The sequence below is a fragment of the Neoarius graeffei genome, chromosome 1, assembly GCF_027579695.1.
Source record: "Neoarius graeffei isolate fNeoGra1 chromosome 1, fNeoGra1.pri, whole genome shotgun sequence".
Lineage (NCBI taxonomy): Eukaryota > Metazoa > Chordata > Actinopteri > Siluriformes > Ariidae > Neoarius > Neoarius graeffei.
The window spans coordinates 4682412-4701351 of record NC_083569.1 but is presented as its reverse complement, the minus strand read 5'-3'; the positions used below and the strand labels follow the sequence as shown (position 1 = coordinate 4701351).

The window sequence follows — 18940 nt, the reverse complement described above, 5'->3', positions numbered from 1 at the left end:
TGAGAATGAGATGTAAAAAAATATCGAGCATTGAATCGTATCGTATCGTGGGGAATTCTGAAGTATCGAAAATAATCGAATCGTTGGCTTAAAAAAATCGATATCGAATCGTCTTTAAGGCTCCGATTTACACCCCTAATAATCATTATATATGTATATACACACACATATAAAACATCTATTTTACACACAATTACTCTGAATGTCTTTCGAAGCTTTGGAGTCGACTCTGAAGTCCTAGTGCCTGGGTTCAAAGAGTCGACTCTTCCTAGGATTCCGGTAAGAAATTATTGTACTGTCTTGCTCACTTTCAGGTGTAAATCCGGTTGTTTTGACTGACTTGGAGAAAAAATTCTTTGTCTGCACAGTCGCTTTTTTTTAAAAGCCCCTAGAACCGATTCTGAAGTGATTCAGATGGGAAAGGCTTTACTCAAGTAAGCTAAGCTAGGGAGCAACATCACTGAAGGTTTGTTAAATGAAAGCATTTTAGCTTGTTTTTAACTTTTAAACCTGTTTAGTTTGTATTGTAAATGTTTTAAAATGTCACGTTGTTGGGTAGAATAATAATAATAAATAAAAATAATGAAGGATGCTGTGCTTGAAACGCGGAGCCGTTTTGTTTGAAAAGATGAGCTAAGCTAATCCCAGAAGCTAGCATCCATCGGTATTCTGTTTTACCTCACAATGAATACAGCTCAAGCAAACAAATAAACAGCTCAATGAAAGTCTCCATATGGAAATATACTCATATTTATAAGTCTGTTCTGATTTAATATGGTTTAATGGACTTTTTTTCAGGAAATACACAAGCTCTCTCCAAACGCTGAGGTAATTATGGTTTGTTTTTGTTTATAATGAATAATATTGAATGCATTCCCATTTATATCTGTATAAATGCCTTCCAGCCTGAGCTTCTTTCTCTTCTTTTCTCCTCATCTATTACAGCTTTTTTAAATAATGAATCTGAATCCTGGATTCTGATTGGTCAGGAAGTTTTAGGAAAATAATAAACTCCTTTCATTTTAAACTAAAGAAATCTATGAAGGCCTGGTTTGTGAGAAGAAAACCAAAAATGACCGTGTGTGTGTATACATGCACAGTGGTGCTTGAAAGTTTCTGAACCCTTTAGAATTTACTATATTTCTGCATAAATATGACCTAAAACAAGATCAGATTTTCACACAAGTCCTAAAAGTAGATAAAGAGAGCCCAGTTAAACAAATGAGACGAAAAATATTATACTCGGTCATTTATTTAATGAGGAAAATGAACCGATATTACGTATCTGTGAGTGGCAAAAGTATGTGAACCTCTAGGATTAGCAGTTAATTTGAAGGTGAAATTAGAGTCAGGTGTGAGTGGACACCCGGTTTTATTTAAAGAACAGGGATCTATCAAAGTCTGATCTTCACAACACATTTGTGGAAGTGTATCATGGCACGAACAAAGGAGATTTCTGAGGACCTCAGAAAAAGCATTGGTGATGCTCATCAGGCTGGAAAAGGTTACAAAACCATCTCTAAAGAGTTTGGACTCCACCAATCCACAGTCAGACAGATTGTGTACAAATGGATGAAATTCAAGACCATTGTTACCCTCTCCAGGAGTGGTCGACCAACAAAGATCACTCCAAGAGCAAGGTGTGTAATAGTCGGCGAGGTCACAAAGGACTCCAGGGTAACTTCTAAGCAACTGAAGGCCTCTCTCACATTGGCTAATGTTCATGAGTCCACCATGAGGAGAACACTGAACAATAGTGTGCATGGCAGGGTTGCAAAGAGAAAGCCACTGCTCTCAAAAAAGAATATTGCTGCTCGTCTGTTTGCTAAAGATCACGTGGACAAGCCAGAAGGTCATTTTTCCAATGTTTTGTGGACGGATGAGACCATAATAGAACTTTTTGGTTTAAATGAGAAGCGTTATGTTTGGAGAAGGGGCCGGCACGGTGGTGTAGTGGTTAGCGTTGTCGCCTCACAGCAAGAAGGTCCTGGGTTCAAGCCCTGTGGCCGGCGAGGGCCTTTCTGTGCGGAGTTTGCATGTTCTCCCCGTGTCCGCGTGGGTTTCCTCCGGGTGCTCCGGTTTCCCCCACAGTCCAAAGACATGCAGGTTAGGTTAACTGGTGACTCTAAATTGACCGTAGGTGTGAATGTGAGTGTGAATGGTTGTATGTGTCTATGTGTCAGCCCTGTGATGACCTGGTGACTTGTTCAGGGTGTACCCCGCCTTTCGCCCGTAGTCAGCTGGGATAGGCTCCAGCTTGCCGGCGACCCTGTAGAACCTGGGTGCCCACTACGTCGATCGCGATCGACCGGTCGATCTCGAAGGCAGGGATGGTAGATCTTATGATTGATATGTAAATATTAATATATTTATGAAATTAAAAAAAAAAACGTCGTGGTCATTTTTACATGTAAACAAATTCGCTTTTTCCCTGAAGCGAAATGTCAGCCAAGCGCTGCGTCAAAAAAATTGTTACATTAGGTTACCATGACAACCAGCAAAATGAAACTGCTGGTTTCAAAGATGCAGCGCCGTGATTTAGGAAACTTCCGAAACCTCGCCTCCAGGGCTCGAAATTAATTTTTTTTCTTTGTGTCCCCCAGTGGTCCCGAATTCTGTGTTGTATTGTCCCGAATGGAAGCAATAGTGTCCCCATTTTTTTCCTCTCTGAAATAACCAGTGGTTAATATTATCATATGAAGTCTCATCTCATCTCATCTCATTATCTCTAGCCGCTTTATCCTGCCCTACAGGGTCGCAGGCAAGCTGGAGCCCATCCCAGCTGACCACGGGCGAAAGGCGGGGTACACCCTGGACAAGTCGCCAGGTCATCACAGGGCTGACACATAGACACAGACAACCATTCACACTCACATTCACACCTACGGTCAATTTAGAGTCACCAGTTAACCTAACCTGCATGTCTTTGAACTGTGGGGGAAACTGGAGCACCCGGAGGAAACCCACGCGGACACGGGGAGAACATGCAAACTCCACACAGAAAGGCCCTCGCCGGCCCCGGGGCTCGAACCCAGGACCTTCTTGCTGTGAGGCGACAGCACTAACCACTACACCACCGTGCCGCCCATCATATGAAGTTACTATTATATTTGTAACTATGCGATTTTGAACCCTTTATATCATTTTTACAATAAGTCACAAGACACAAGCGACACATGTCCTATACATCATCTACTTCAAAATTACAGTTATTGCATTTTCAGTTTATTAAACTTTGGCGATCTCACTGTATGAATAGATACCCGTTTATTTAAAGGGGCCAACTAGCTCATTCAGAAAATGTTTCAACTCCCTACATCTGCAGTACACTTTAGTTGAAAATAAGACCCCTTTTATGTTCATTTCATCTACTTATACCTTGAATATCTGTTGGCACTTATAAGGCCGACTTATAATTTTCACCATTACCGTTATCCATTTTTATGAACTTTCCGTTATCCATTACCGTTATCCATTTTTATGAACTTTCGCTGCCGGGTGCAAATGTTAGCACCATCAGCATAGTGCCAGGTCCGAGCCTAGTTGTGCTGCTGACTGACTAAACTTTCTGAACTAGAAAGACACCAAGAAAACTCACTTATTCTGTTGAACGGTATCTTCCGTCAATATCATCCACATCATTCCTGTTGTATTTTATAACGTGTCTAACAGTGTTCATTCAGTTCATTCAGTTGCTAGCGTTGCCTGCAGACCAGGCGATGACACTTTGGATCCTGAAGGTCCCGGAGACGTTATGTCTGGGCTTTCAGTTTCTTCCCCGCGGTCGGTCTGCTTCAACCACCTAAGCGTTTTTGTTCTGGCAAGAGTCGGCGCAGCGTGTGCGGTAGCAATTCCATTCCAAGTCCATATAATGCGGACTCCAGCCGAAGATTCTAGAACAGAATGCGCTGCTCTGTAGCCTACGGATGCAGGTGCATCGAAAGTGTAGCTACTATGTATTTTTCGCTGTTAACGTTTTAAAATTGACAAATTAGGTGAATGTCTACGTATGTGTTACGGCTTTGTAAATAATATTAATGTAGAACTTTTTTTCTAGATCTATTTTTTTCCATTGTCCCGGGATTGTCCCAGATATGATAATTTTGTGTCCCGATGACATTTTTCATGGTCCCCGGGACATCGGGACACCGTTAGTTTCGAGCGCTGCTCGCCTCGGAGCTGGAGATGCAAGGGAGGGCGTTTGCGCAACTTAACAGTGCGCGCTACACTGAGCAGATTGAAATAGGTCTGCGCGGGTCGGATTTTTCAGTCCCGCTCCCGCCCGCACCCGCATTGTGCAGTCCCACTCCTGCCCGCGCCCGCAAATAATTATGATTTTCAGTCCCGCTCCCGCCCGCGCCTGCCATATTTTGTCCCGCTCCCGCGCGCAAATCCTGCATGATGCAGACGTTCGCGTTATTTCTCAGGAAAGTTCTTGTCTTGACACAGCGTGATGGTGCCCCGCCCCCTACTTTGAGTGGATTTGAGCATAAATATCTACAGCTCACGTTTGTTATTGTTTACCTTGTTTCTGAATTCAGCATATAATATCTCTAAAAATATTAATTAGTGCTGTCAAACGATTAAAATATTTAATCGCAAATCACACATTTTTATCACATGAGAAACCATTGCAATTCTCTGATCAGCATAAAAAAGTGAATGGGCTTGCTTTGTACCAATGGTGGTGTTTTTTATTTTTTATTGCAAAGCAGAGCTAGTAAAAGAAGTGAATTGATTTACTTGTTGCGTTAGTCTACAACTTTAATCAGAGAGACATGTTACACAGTGACGGTAGGCTTGACTCAATGCTATCCCAGAAATCCTTCCTGTAATATGCAAATTTGGCCGCCTCTGATTGGACAGCCAAATTTGCATATTACAGGAAGGATTTCTGGGATAGCATTGAGTCAAGCCTACCGTCACTGTGTAACATGTCTCTCTGATTAAAGTTGTAGACTAACGCAACAAGTAAATCAATTCACTCATGGTTCTCTTGCTAGCTGGGTGTGAACTGCGAGTTATTAGAGTGATGAAAGAACTTCCCCTCAAGTTGATCAATGGCAAGTTTAAGATGCCATTTCTCACTCAATCTGGCAATCTGATTTTCTCTGCAAATTTAGGCATCTTAAAGTGCTGTTATTAATGCCAAATAAAATATCCAGCACAAATTATATATGATAGACATAAATTAATAATTTATAAATTTTATTTCAAGCACGTTTTTAGTTAGCGGGACTGCAGCTTATCACCGCTCCCACCCGCACCGCATATGTGCACTCCCGCTCCCGCCCGCGCGCGCATATGTGCACTTCCTGTCCCGCCCGCGCCCGCAATGAGCTTTCAAAATTTGTCCCGCGCCGCACTGCTTTGCGGCGGGTCCCGCGGGAGTGCAGGGCTCTAGATTGAAATTCTCCAGTCAGAGTTTGAGAAGCGATTTCAAGACTTTGCTTTGCTCGAGCCACCAGCTACATTCATGTGCCACCCATTCGGGGAAGATACTGAGGTGGATTCCCTTGCCTCAAAAGTTGCGGCACTGTTTCAGCCGAACACATCTGCCATGGAAGACGAGATGCTGATGCTGCAGTCTGACATCGAGTTGAAGTCCAGGGCGCATGGGCCGTTTTGGAATTTACTCACGGAGGCGAAGTACCCGAACATGCGGCAATGTGCCACCTCCTTAACCGCATTGTTCAGCTCCACTTATTTGTGCGAGTCGGCCTTTTCGCATATGAAGATCATTAAGTCCAAATACCGCTCCAGTATGTCCGACGATCATCTCGAGGCCTGCTTGAGGCTCGCTACCAGCAGCTACTGTCCGGACTATGCAGCCCTCTCTGACTCCCTCCAGTGCCGATCATCATTGGATTAAGATCTGATTTAGACCCTACATCAGTATGCTATGTATTAAAGTTGTGCTGTTGCTAAGTTCCACGGTAAAAAAAAAGAAAAGAAAGCAGGAAAAAAATATAAAAGAAGGAAAAATGTTTTTATATAAAATTGTTGTAAATGTCAAATCTCTGTCTAGCAGGCTATACAAAAGTCAATTGATGTGAACAAAAATGTTTTGGGGTTTACAATGCCTGTCTGGATGCATTTAACTTTTTTTTCTAAACATAGCCCTTTTTTTTTTTTTTTTTTTTTACAGTGGGCTTGTTTCATGTTTACATATTAGTAGTTTGCGGTTTATAAAAGTTAACAGTGATTTGAACAAAAATACGTTTAGGAGTACAAAGCTTATGCATTTAACATAATTTGAATGTAAATTTCAGTCACCTTTTTGTATGCATGTTTGCATATTATTAAACAAATTGCATATGAATGTTTATAAATCAAAACAAGTGTCATTATTGTTTATTATTATTGTTTATTATTATTATTATTAGTAGTAGTAGTAGTAGGCCTAGTAGTAGTAGCAGTACTAGTAGTCATAGTAGGCCTAGTAGTGGTAACAACCTAGTTTGAGTAGATCATATTAACATGGTCATTTTAAAAGTAGCTCGCGAATCAAAATATTGTGGGCACCCCTGCTGTAGAAGGATAAAGCGGCTAGAGATAATGAGATGTTTGGAGAAAAGAGAACACTGCATTCCAGCATAAGAACCTTATCCCATCTGTGAAACATGGTGGTGGTAGTATCATGGTTTGGGCCTGTTTTGCTGCATCTGGGCCAGGACGGCTTGCCATCGTTGATGGAACAATGAATTCTTAATTATACCAGCGAATTCTAAAGGAAAATGTCAGGACATCTGTCCATGAACTGGATCTCAAGAGAAGGTGGGTCATGCAGCAAGACAATGACCCTAAGCACACAAGTCATTCTACCAAAGAATGGTTAAATAAGAATAAAGTTAATGTTCTGGAATGGCCAAGTCAAAGACCTTAATCCAATCAGAATGTTGCGGAAGGACCTGAAGTGAGCAGTTCATGTGAGGAAACCCACCGACATCCCAGAGTTGAAGCTGTTCTGTACGGAGGAACGGGCTAAAATTCCTCCAAGCCGGTGTGCAGGACTGATCAACAGTTACCGCAAACGTTTAGTTGCAGTTATTGCTGCACAAGGGGGTCACACCAGATACTGAAAGCAAAGGGTCACATACTTTTGCCACTCACAGATATGTAATATTGGATAATTTTCCTTACTAAATAAATGATCAAGTATAATATTTTTGTCTCATTTGTTTAACTGGGTTCTCTTTATCTACTTTTAGGACTTGTGTGAAAATCTGATGATGTTTTAGGTCATATTTATGGGTCATTCCATGCCAAATCAACAAGAGGTTATGCTCGACCATCTCAGATTCCAATGAAATTTGGAGGGCTCAGAGATACTATTAAAAGAAGTTAATCCCCAAAACTTGAGCTTCCTATCACCAATAGTTTCAGAGATACTGGCATTTGAATTTTTACATTTTTTTTGTTTTTTGCTCAAAACATACATAATTCAAAGTGCAATATAATCTTTATTATGCAAGATAGAAACCTAAAGGTTTGCACAGAGAGACTCAATGTCTTGTACTACAAGCTTCAACTTAGAATTTCAATGGTCATTGTATATTAGATGGTGATTTTAACAAGAAAATTAAAAAGACAAATTTGCATTTTTAATTCATTCTGGAAGCTTGCCTGTGGCAGTAATGCTTAAACTAAGAATGTTCTTCAAATCTACACAGAAATATCTACCAATTTCAGTTTTACCAAGTCTCCACTATTCCTAGTTTGTCTGTAATAGGGTTTTGAAATTCGCCGATTTCTAAAACATGCCATTTTCAGTAGCAAGAAATCCAATGTGGGATAGCAGTTAGGAACTTGTAAATTTTTTCAGTAAGCCCCAAGACCCATATTTTATATTTCCAAATTTTTTGTTCTGTGTCTCTCAAGTATTTTTAAACTACATGGGTTTAAAAAATCCATTTTCACCAAATTTGAATTTTTTTTATATATTTTCATATAACTGATATTTGAGGGTTAATAAATGCTTCAATAAGGCTCAAGTAGGTTAGGAGACATGTTTCTTCCTCAATTTTAAATAAAATTTCAATTAATGCTCAGTATTAATTATTTGTAAATTGATGAAATTTGCTCCAAACTATACTGAGAGTGTATTTAACTTACAGTTTCTGTTGTATGTTAGTTAATGGCAGTCAGAATCTTTCTTTAGTCCAATTCCTATAGAACAGGGAGGAAGTTCAGCCATTTCTAGATGTCTAAGAACAAACTCATTTATACTGATCTCAAATTGGAAGCAACTACAATTAAATTCCCTAGTCAACTATTCAAAATATCCAATCCTTGCAAAGAAACACATTCAGTTAATAACATTGGTAAATTTTCTCAGTGCTCTGTATTACAATGCATTTAATATACGTAAATCCTCTAATATAGGCCGGGGCCTTTATTTCACTCAAGTGCATCTTGGTCCAGGCCATTATTGGAAGGAGGCCAGAATTAGAGGCAGGCCTCTATTTCTATTTGAGCAAAACAGACTACCAGTGGAATGAATAAAAACGAGATTTTGTGTCTATTTGTCAAGTTGATGCTTGGTTGCCTGGTTACCACCAGACCTACCGGTAATCACAATCAGGGGCGCCTGCAGGGTTGAATTGTAATGTACGCACTAGCGGTGTAATCCCCCCCCCCCCCCAAAAAAAAAAAAAACGCTTGCGTGCTGCAGTTTCTATGAAGAGTCGATCTATAGGCTTATACACAAAACAACGATAGAACTTTAACTTGAAATTGAACAATAGCCTTCCATGAACACAGGCTGATATTTGAACAACATATGTGAACTACACACGACAATAAACAATAAACTCTTTACAGCCTCGATTAGAATCTAGTGAACTTGCTCAGCACTACCGCACGCACGACTCTGACACACACTGTAGCGCAACGTGGGGTACATAGACTCGCTGAAAAACTCCTCGGGTATTTTTCTGAGTTTACCGAAAATCAGAGTAGAAGGAGCCACCCACCCTCTGTCTGGTTTGAAGCGGTTCTGTAGGACATTGAGCTTTACAGAGTCCGGTGCACATTTTAAGGCATCTGGTTGAAGTTTCCCTATGTCTGATAAATCTGATGTCAGTGATAGCGGGCTGACTCGTGGCTCATTAGTAAAGCTATCTGATGGCTCATTTGTCAGCAAGGTGGAGCAACCATCTACTTCTGATCGTAAGGGACATGGGGAGATGTAGGTGTTCTTATATGAAATTCACTGGATGTATGGCTAGTTTCAAACTCAGAGGTAGATGAAGGCAATTCCCTCAAAGGAACTGAGCTCGCATCCAGCTGCAGCGTACTGCTGCTAGGTTGCGGAGGAGTGGAAGCTGCCGGTGCCGTGTTACTAGCTGATACTGGAGAGGACTGGCAAGCAGATGACACCCCTGGATCACTGCTTTTGGACTTTTTCGTAAAAGTCTGAAACAAGCTCGTTTGTTTCAGGGTTCGTTTACTCATTTTTGACTCGCTTCTCAATAAATTCTCGCACAAGCTCTGACTACTGACGATTGTCTGTCTCCGTTTCTCAAAACTGGAGAGAATCTCAGTGGTGCAAGAAAAGTATATCTGCATTGACCAATGAGCTTTCTTGGTCACGCACACCCCGCCCACTCCTGAAGCACACAAATGCGCCGGCACACACACGTCTCTCTCTCTCTCTCTCTCTCTCTCTCTCTCTCAAATTATGTTGCATTGCCAAAGCATTCAGGTAACAATTATAATTAAAAAAAAATATCTCTCTCCCCAAGGTACGCCTAGTGCGTACGGCCATACGCCTGGCGGCGCCACTGATCACAATTGTCTTTCAGATGGGAACGATTGTGTAAGGCCACTATGATCTCAGAAACATCGTTGGTTATAGCCCCGGCCTGTATTAGAGTCCGGCCATTATTTACCTCCTCCGACAGCGAGACTGGCCAATATTAGAGTCCCGGCCAGTAATGGAATACAGGCCAGTATTAGAGGATTTACTGTAATCCAAGCAATATAATGTTATCTGAACAAGTTATAATCCAAGCAATATAATGTTATCTGAAAAACTATAAGATATGAGCCACCTGTTCTGGTATCAAAGGTCACCTATTGTGCTGTGTTGATATTGATAAGGCTGGCTGTTGACTGGTACACAATAGCTGGTCATTGATTGCTAATGTTACACAGTCTTAGATTAAAATCAATTTACAAATAATTAATACTGAGCATTAATTGAAATTTTATTTAAAATTGAGGAAGAAACATGTCTCCTAACCTACTTGAGCCTTATTGAAGCATTTATTAACCCTCAAATATCAGTTATATGAAAATATATATAAAAAATTCAAATTTGGTGAAAATGGATTTTTTAAACCCATGTAGTTTAAAAATACTTGAGAGACACAGAACAAAAATTTGGAAATATAAAATATGGGTCTTGGGGATTACTGAAAAAATTTACAAGTTCCTAACTGCTATCCCACATTGGATTTCTTGCTACTGAAAATGGCATGTTTTAGAAATCGGCGAATTTCAAAACCCTATTACAGACAAACTAGGAATAGTGGAGACTTGGTAAAACTGAAATTGGTAGATATTTCTGTGTAGATTTGAAGAACATTCTTAGTTTAAGCATTACTGCCACAGGCAAGCTTCCAGAATGAATTAAAAATGCAAATTTGTCTTTTTAATTTCCTTGTTAAAATCACCATCTAATATACAATGACCATTGAAATTCTAAGTTGAAGCTTGTAGTACAAGACATTGAGTCTCTCTGTGAAATTTTAGGTTTCTATCTTGCATAATAAAGATTATATTGCACTTTGAAATGTGTATGTTTTGAGCAAAATGCAAAAAAATAAAAAAAATTCAAATGCCTGTATCTCTGAAACCGTTGGAGATAGGAAGCTTAAATTTTGGGGATTAACTTCTTTTAATAGTATCTCTGAGCCCTCCAAATTTCATTGAAATCTGAGATGGTCGAGCATAAATTTGTCAGATATTTGTTGATTTGGCATGGAATGACCCTTATGCAGAAATATAGAAAATTTCTAAAGGGTTCAGAATCTTTCAAGCACCACTGCAAAATGTAGTGTGTTAGTGGTTTCAAGAAATTTGAAATTATTTGAATATTAATGAGCCTCTGATTTGTTATTCTGCCTCACACCGATTCACTCTAAAGCCCTATTTGGATTGGATTAGTTTGTCTGTAATAAAATTTTTACACGTCTCCTCGGTTACAGCAGTAAAACTTGTGCATGCAGCCTGAATCCTAAATGGTCTCTGTTCATTATGTAGGGTGTAATCCCGGTAGCTTTCTGGAATCTGCAATGCCAACTGCACTGTAACGTCATTTGGGACCCAACCGCTGAAAGCCAAATGTGTCAAAGTAAAATTTTGATTTCCTTTAGGTAGCACCGCTATGGATCCGTCATCTCCTCCACCAGAGCAGGAAACAGAAAACTGTGTGAGTGAACCAGGAAGAATAACTATGGATCAGTCATCTCCTCCACCAGAGCAGGAAACAGAAAACTGTGTGAGTGAACCAGGAAGAATAACTATGGATCAGTCATCTCCTCCACCAGAGCAGGAAACAGAAAACTGTGTGAGTGAACCAGGAAGAATAACTATGGATCCGTCATCTCCTCCACCAGAGCAGGAAACAGAAAACTGTGTGAGTGAACCAGGAAGAATAACTATGGATCCGTCATCTCCTCCACCAGAGCAGAAAACAGAGAACTGTGTGAGTGAACCAGGAAGAATAACAGAGCTAGTTCGCCTGCGTCGCTTCCTGTGCTATGGCTCAGAGAGCGCCACCTATAGAGCGCGCGAGGAGCAGAACCTGTCCCTCAGGTGTGCCTCGTCCCTAACCGAGCTGCTTGAGGCCGGCCGAGGCAGGGAGGCAGTGCAGGAGGTGCGAGGGATGAATCTGAGGGGCGCAGTCAGAAGCTCAGGCCCCACCTTGTTCGCCCTGGCCGTGATCTCGCAGTACTCGGATGTGGAGGCCAAGCGAGCGGCGTACAGCCTGCTCAGAGAGGTGTGCCCGTCTGCGAGTGACCTTTTCTGCTTCGTTCAGTATAAGAAGGAGCTGAGCGGCGCCGGTCAGCGCGGCATGTGGGGTCGAGCGCTAAGGAAAGCCGTGGCAGACTGGTACAACGGACGTGACGGTCTCAGCCTGGCACGCGACATCACCAAGTGTAGAAGGAAAGGAGGCTGGTCTCATCAGGACCTGTTCCGACTGTCGCATCTGAAGCCGGCCAATGACGGTGAGGACAGGAAGTGATGTATTACGGTCTCTCACACTCATATTGTCCTTTATTTTATTTTTTTTATTTTGATGTATATTTTATCATACATTTCAAACCATAACAACTTTTGTCCGAGATGTAAAATCATCCAAGCTCAGTTAAATAAATGATAATATAAATAACTTGTTTCAGGTGTTTTGTAGAAGCGTTAGAGTAAATATTACTATCATAAGAAGTGCAGAAGGATTGTGCCTGTAATTATGATGATTCAGTTAATTCGCATTTTTCGAGCTAAAGCTTTTTTTTTTTTCCGTATTTCACAGCCATCACTGTCGTGAGTAAGTACGTGACTAAAGGCTGGAAGGTGGTGCATGAGATGTACGCAGGCAGAGGGAATAAGGAGGATGTGATGAAGGTGTTTATGTATCTGGAGGCTGTGGAGAGGGCCAAACACTCGTTCTATGAGCTGGAGGTGGTGCATCTGATTGAGGAGTACAAACTGGAGAGAGAACACGTCCCCGCAAAACTTTTGAAGTCCCGAGAGGTGGGAGAATAAACACACACGCACACGATACTGCAGTCAGATCAAACATTTCCAACCCAATATTGAATGGGGCGGGGCATGGGGAGAAGGAAGGGTGGGAGGGGGAGAGAGAGGGAGGGACATGGGGAAGGTAGAAGGGGAGAGAGGGGCATGGAGGGAGAGAGACCCTGTGTCCAAAATCGCTCACTCGTTCACTATTCCCTATATAGGGAATTACTATATAGAGGACTATATATTGAGCTCATTGGTAAAATGAAAAACCGCTTTCGGACACTCGTCCGTCGCGCTGGTATTTTCGTCATTACTGTCGCACGATTAAAACGTGCCGGATCAGTCGGCTGGAGAGTTTCAAAATAATAAATCCATGCGTGCGTTTTTGTGATAAATCCATATAATACTGAGCGCATTTCCCACATTAATCAATACAAAGTACCTGCAGCTTTCAGTTCTTTTAAATCAAGGCTGAATCCTTTCTTTCTTCTTCGCCGCTGCCTTTTCTTCAATCACATTTGAGACTTTTAATTTGATTCCTTTCAGCGCGACCGCAATGCATGATGGGATATCTTGCTTTGGTTAGTCACCATCGGTTGTGCACTACTTTTCGTGATGCATTGTGGGATACTTTGAGTGCACTATATAGGGTGTAAATAATCCTCAGTGACATTTCGGACAGCACTACAAAATGGCGTCCTCGCTATATAGTGAGTAGGGAGCGATTTCAGACATGGAGTGAGTGGGAGGGGCATTGGACATGGGGAAGGTGGGAAGGAGAGAGAGGGTGAGAAAAATGCAGAGAAACGGGGAGGGGGGAAGAAGGTAGAAAGAGGGAAAGGGATAAACGGAAGGATGGATGAGCAGGTAGATGGATAGATTGATAGCTGGATATGGACAGACAGACAGACAGATGGCTGTGAATAAAAGGACTGATTGATTAAAAAACTGTATTTTGTTGATTAAAATGTACCGATGTGGTGTTGATTGTATTTTCTCATGTGTGTGGGTGTGAAGGTGTGGAGAGCTCTGCTGAAGGACATGTCCATCCCCGTGCTGCTCTCACATCTGGGAAAAATGACCGCTGACAGAATGCTGGACTTGGGAAGTCCGGACACAGTGCCTGTGTGCAAGAGGATTTGGGATGGACGCGCTCTACTGAATGTAATAATATACAATTATTATCTACTTTACATAATAGTTTTTACATCTAATAAAATATCAAGGTGTTTTTATAAAAGGATAAATGATAAGCAGTTGTAAAATGAGTAAAAAAATTCAAACTCCAAGTTATAAAAATAACAGTGATGTATCCAGAATAAGCCTTGAAAAGTGGACTTAAAACTAAATCTATAGAAAATTGTAAAATAAGTTAAAAAAAAAAAACTTACATAAATACATTTGTTTCATAGAAAATAAAAGGTACTTTTTTTAACACAAAATGAATTTGTATTAAAAGATATAAGGATACGAAAATGTCCGTTTCTTAAAAATTAATGAATTAAAAATTTGTACTCGGAAAAATACGAAAAGATTAGAAAAAGGTCGCAAATTACCGTTTTAGCTTAATTGAATTAGTGGTTAATAATAAATAATGGAAAAGATCTATTAATGTGAAGGTGAATTATCAATGTTATTCCATCATCATTATGGAGTCTGATTTTCTTAGGACATGATGATGGGGAGTTTGGATCTCTCGTTTATTTCTAAACCCATACTGTTGTCGTTTCCTTCAGGCTAAAACTCATCCGCTTAACGTCCTGCTGGCGGCTGAGATCTACATGCGAGGTTACGACAAGCGAGGGAAGTCAAAATGGAACCCGAACAGAGACGTCATTCAAGCACTAGACTCCGCCTTCTACAAGTGTTTCCCAGTGAGTACGAACACATGAACTCCAATCAGCTTACGGTATAGAGCTCGGAGTGTGTGATTAAAGCGTCCGAACGTTCCGCTCGTACGCGATCGAGGGCATCCTTGAGTGTGTAACGTCCGTTTCGTGTCTCTTCTCTCTCCCAGAACGTCGAGTCTACGGGGAAGCGCTTCGTAGTTGGAGTGGACGTGAGCTCTCAACAGGAAAGCCTTGCTCTCGGCAGCCTCGTCAAGACGGTGACGGTCGCCGCAGCCATGAGCATGGTGATATTTTACCCATAATCCCACATCCAGCTGCTTTAGTCAGACACGTCATAGTTCTAACCCTCTAAATCTGCGACCTGCATTTTATGATTCACATCCTGAACATGATTCATATGATTCTTATCCTGAATATGATCTGTGTGATTCACATAAAGAACGTGAGTCATATTTGTATAAAGAACAAGGTTGAGTCATATGATTTTATATGAAGAATATGACTTATATGATTTCAAATCAAGAACAAGATTATGGTTCTGAATATGATTTGTGTGATTCATATCAAGAACATGAATCATGTTTGTATAAAGAATGATTTGTATAAGGAACAAGGTTGATTGATTCTAAAAAAAAAAACGATTCATATGATTGTCCTGAATATGATTTGTGATTCATATCATGTTCTTTATACAAATGAATCATCTTTATACAAATCATATGACTCATATTCTTGATTTGTTGATTCATATGTTGAATGATTCATTTGATTCAAATAATGAACATGATTCACATGATTTGTATAAAGATCATGATTCATATGATTATTGTCCTGAATATGATTTGTGAGATTCGTATCACGAACATGAGTCATATTTGTATCAAGAATGTGATTTGTATAAGGAACAAGGTTGATTCATATGATTTTGTATAAAAACAGGATTCAAATGATTCAGATCAAGAACATGATTCATATGATTCTTATCCTGAATATGATTTGTGTGATTTCATAGAAAGAACGTGAGTCATATTTGTATAAAGAGCAAGGTTTATTCAGATCCTGAACATGATTCATATGATTCATGGTTGCTAAAATCTTGTAGTAGCATGAGCACTTTTTTTTTTTTTTTTTTGTCACCATGAAATCCTGATTCCTGGCTCTGAAATTTTATGATGTAAGAACACTTCATGTATTCTCCACCAACTCCGATTTTACATTCAACTTTGTCTCAAGTGAAAATATTTAATTTTTATGAATGAATATCTTGTCGAAGAGCTTACAATGAAACAAATCTTCACGTATGGCTTTACCTTTTTGTCTGTATGCTTTTCTTTATTTTTCGTTAAAGATGATCACCCGGAGTGAACCGAACGCTGACGTTGTGCTGTTTTCAGAAGGAGCCGTTGTTCCCTGCACCATCTCGGCCGATTCGTCTCTCCCCCAAATAACCATGCAGTTAATGCAGGTGACTGCTTCCCCATGACAACGTTTATAGGGTGGTTTTTTTTTTTTGGAAATGTTGAAACATTTCATTTCATTATTGTTAAGCCATTTTTGGTCTACAGAATTTCTTTACATGTGCACAGGATCGTATATCTCTTTACTAAACCACTTTCATTTTCTGATTTTTTTTTTTTTTTTTAAAGAGATTCAAGAGCAAGCATATCTCATCTCATTATCTGTAGCAGCTTTATCCTTCTACAGGGTCGCACCGAAGAGCAAGCATATGAGATTCCAAGTTTCTTCACGCATGTCCTTTGCATAGGAATGACAACTTCATGTTTGTGCTAAGCTTGTAAATTAATTGTATGACTGTTTTTTAGTTGTACTTCCTGTCTGTTGTGCTCTTGTTTAGGTGCGCAGTAATTGTACAAACTGCGCTCTGCCTATCCAGTGGGCCTCGGAAAATGACAAAATGGTGGATGTGTTTGTTGTTTTCACCAACAATAATGAAACCGGTCCGGAGAAGTCGAATCTGGCGGAGACGCTCAGGACCTACAGACAGGTAGGAGACATTTTAAATAAAATAAATGTTTTAAAAAAAATCACGTTTCCATTTAGTTTGAAACTTTGCAAATGGAAGTTTTTTTTGTGTGTGTGTGTGTGTTTTAAAAGAAAACTGGGATATTTTCGAAGCTGATCGTCTGCGGCATGACGACCAACAGCCTTGACGTGATCGATCCGGACGATCGCGGCATGCTGGAAACGTGTGGGTTCGACTCTCACACCGTCACCGTCATCCACAACTTCATCACGGACGTCATATGAGAGAGGTGCACCATGGGAAAGTACATCGAGGAAAAAGGAAGCGAGAAATGAAATGTTCATGCGTTTCTGCTCTTTTCTGTAAGGTCCAGCAGAAACACAGAACGGCTAACTTCATTACTGCGCTTTAAAGCTAGGACACTACCACATTCAGTTTGACCAAAACTATATTTCTGGTATTGAAAAATTTCCTGGATGCCGTTGTGTGACAATAGAAGGTAGCTTTTTTTTTGTGGGTTTTCTTTTTTTTTTTTTTAAACAGCCTCCTAAGCTATTAAATTCTACTTTTTAGCCAAGTTTGGAACGACGGATTGTGCGTGAAGAAATAAAGTCGTGATGATGTATTGTGAACGAGACGCTGTTGAGGTTCATTTAAAGCAAAAATCGAAAGATAAAACCGGAAATTGTTATAGTTTACGCAGATATTGATTAAATTTGTCATTTGTTTAGTCCTTTTTATATAAATTTAATAATCTAGTAACAGAAATGAACACAATAATTTAACTTGGATTTACCTTCTAGAAACAGAAAAAAATTTCCATTGTGAATTGTTAGTGTTAAATGTTGTTTGAGTTGAATGTCCTGAATGTGTTGAAAAAAATCTTTTGACGATTAGTTTTGCTGATTTAGTTATTAGAGCATTTTTATTCATTATCATTGTTGTTATTTTAACGTTAGTTGATTTAAGACGTGTGTTTTGAGTTGACCATATTAGCGCACTCTTTAATCTCTTCCATATGATGGACGTTTCTTGGTTGGAATGGGCGGAGCTTAAATTGTTTTCAATCCTTTCAGACGGAAGTAGTGCTTTTACCCTCGAATGCTTTTTTTTTTTAACTTGCGTGATTGTAAATCCCATAATGATCAGCTGTAGCCACTTGTGCTAACATTACCCAGCTTTGTGTTTCGTTAGCTAACGTTAACCTTAACATCGACTTTCTTCATATAAGGATGTTGCATTGCGAGCTGTTCAAGTTCTTGACCAAGCTAAATAACTAGCTGGTTTTTTTTTGGTGCATCAGATTTATGCTAAATGCAAGATTCCTGAGCGGAGTCCGGATTTATGCTAGGAATGTTCAGGTTTGTGATAGGCTCATCAAGTTTAAATTATTAAGCTCCACCTATTTTGACCACACAAACGTTGAATGTCAGTGTGGGAACATTTTACGTTTTATTTAGACCAAAGTCTGATGACATTACCTACTAATGAGCGAAATCTAACATAGCTGTTAATGAGCCACTAACTCCTGTCATGCGAGGAAACTTGTTCTGATCAAAGCCCGGAATTATTATTTTTTTCTTTCTCGAACTTCCGATGTTGTTTTTAACCCACTCGCTGAATCTCGTCAGTCAGCTAGAGAACTCGCAAGAGTGCTGATGATCTGAGTTGTTAAGTAGCTAGCGTAGAAAGAATCATCATATACTTTTTCGATGCTCCAGTTTTCTCTTCCTTTTTCCTTCAAAAATGATGTCAAGGAGGGTGTGAGTCAAAGGTATTGGAACACATCCGTTGTCGGTTGCAGTAGCTAACGGTTTCGTTTCAAGACGTTAAAATTGAACTGTCAAGTTTATGATTGTTCAAGATGATTAACACTCGAGTGAAGATTTCTACGATGGAAGTTTTGGCTGACGCCTCATCAGAAGTCAAACGAATGCACTGTGATATTTGCTGTAACTGTCGAATTCTGCTTTGTACCTCTCCTTTAAGTCTCACACTGCAGCAGACACCACAACGCTTGGAACTGAATGCTTACCACTTCATACAAAGACCTTTGTTAAAAGGGGGAAAAATGAAATAAAATGGGGGAAAAAAATGTGTGTATGGCCTCAGTATTGTTTCCTTATACCCCTGGGTGTCATGTGACTGTTTTCAAAGACGCAAGACAATCATGAGGGTGCCAATACTTTGTCTTTAGAGAAAATGCAACAAGTTGCTTGAGTTCAGACTATCAGACAAAACGAAAACACGGCCAATCATGCGTTCTGAGGCTGAATCTTAAACAGCAGTCTGCACTAGGCATGTAGGGCACTAGATAGGGTGCACAGTGCCATTGTTATATAGGGCTCAAAGA

At 40.1% G+C, this 18940-nt stretch overlaps 1 protein-coding gene across 2 annotated transcripts; it reads left to right on the top strand.

Annotated features, from left to right (window-relative positions):
* Window positions 1-242: 242 nt before the first annotated feature.
* On the top strand, window positions 243-18686 carry ro60 (Ro60, Y RNA binding protein). 2 transcript variants are annotated; one of them, XM_060928528.1, is made up of 10 exons: window positions 243-279; window positions 799-828; window positions 11382-12236; window positions 12542-12762; window positions 13771-13917; window positions 14490-14627; window positions 14771-14887; window positions 15952-16068; window positions 16459-16608; window positions 16719-18686. In XM_060928528.1, the coding sequence occupies exons 3-10, from the start codon at window positions 11393-11395 to the stop codon at window positions 16869-16871; spliced, it is 1887 nt and encodes a 628-aa protein (XP_060784511.1). In that variant the 5' UTR covers window positions 243-279; window positions 799-828; window positions 11382-11392; the 3' UTR covers window positions 16872-18686. The 2 variants fall into 2 exon arrangements, with proteins under 2 accessions (XP_060784511.1, XP_060784502.1); XM_060928519.1 differs by lacking the exon at window positions 243-279 and adding an exon at window positions 349-466.
* Window positions 18687-18940: the final 254 nt, after the last annotated feature.

Coding starts and splice junctions, on each gene's coding strand:
- ro60 (XM_060928528.1), top strand. CDS start 11,393: ATGGATCCGTCATCTCCTCCACCAGAGCAGGAAACAGAAAACTGTGTG. Junction 12,237..12,541: donor TCTGAAGCCGGCCAATGACG/GTGAGGACAGGA, acceptor CGTATTTCACAG/CCATCACTGTCGTGAGTAAG. Junction 13,918..14,489: donor ATGGACGCGCTCTACTGAAT/GTAATAATATAC, acceptor CGTTTCCTTCAG/GCTAAAACTCATCCGCTTAA.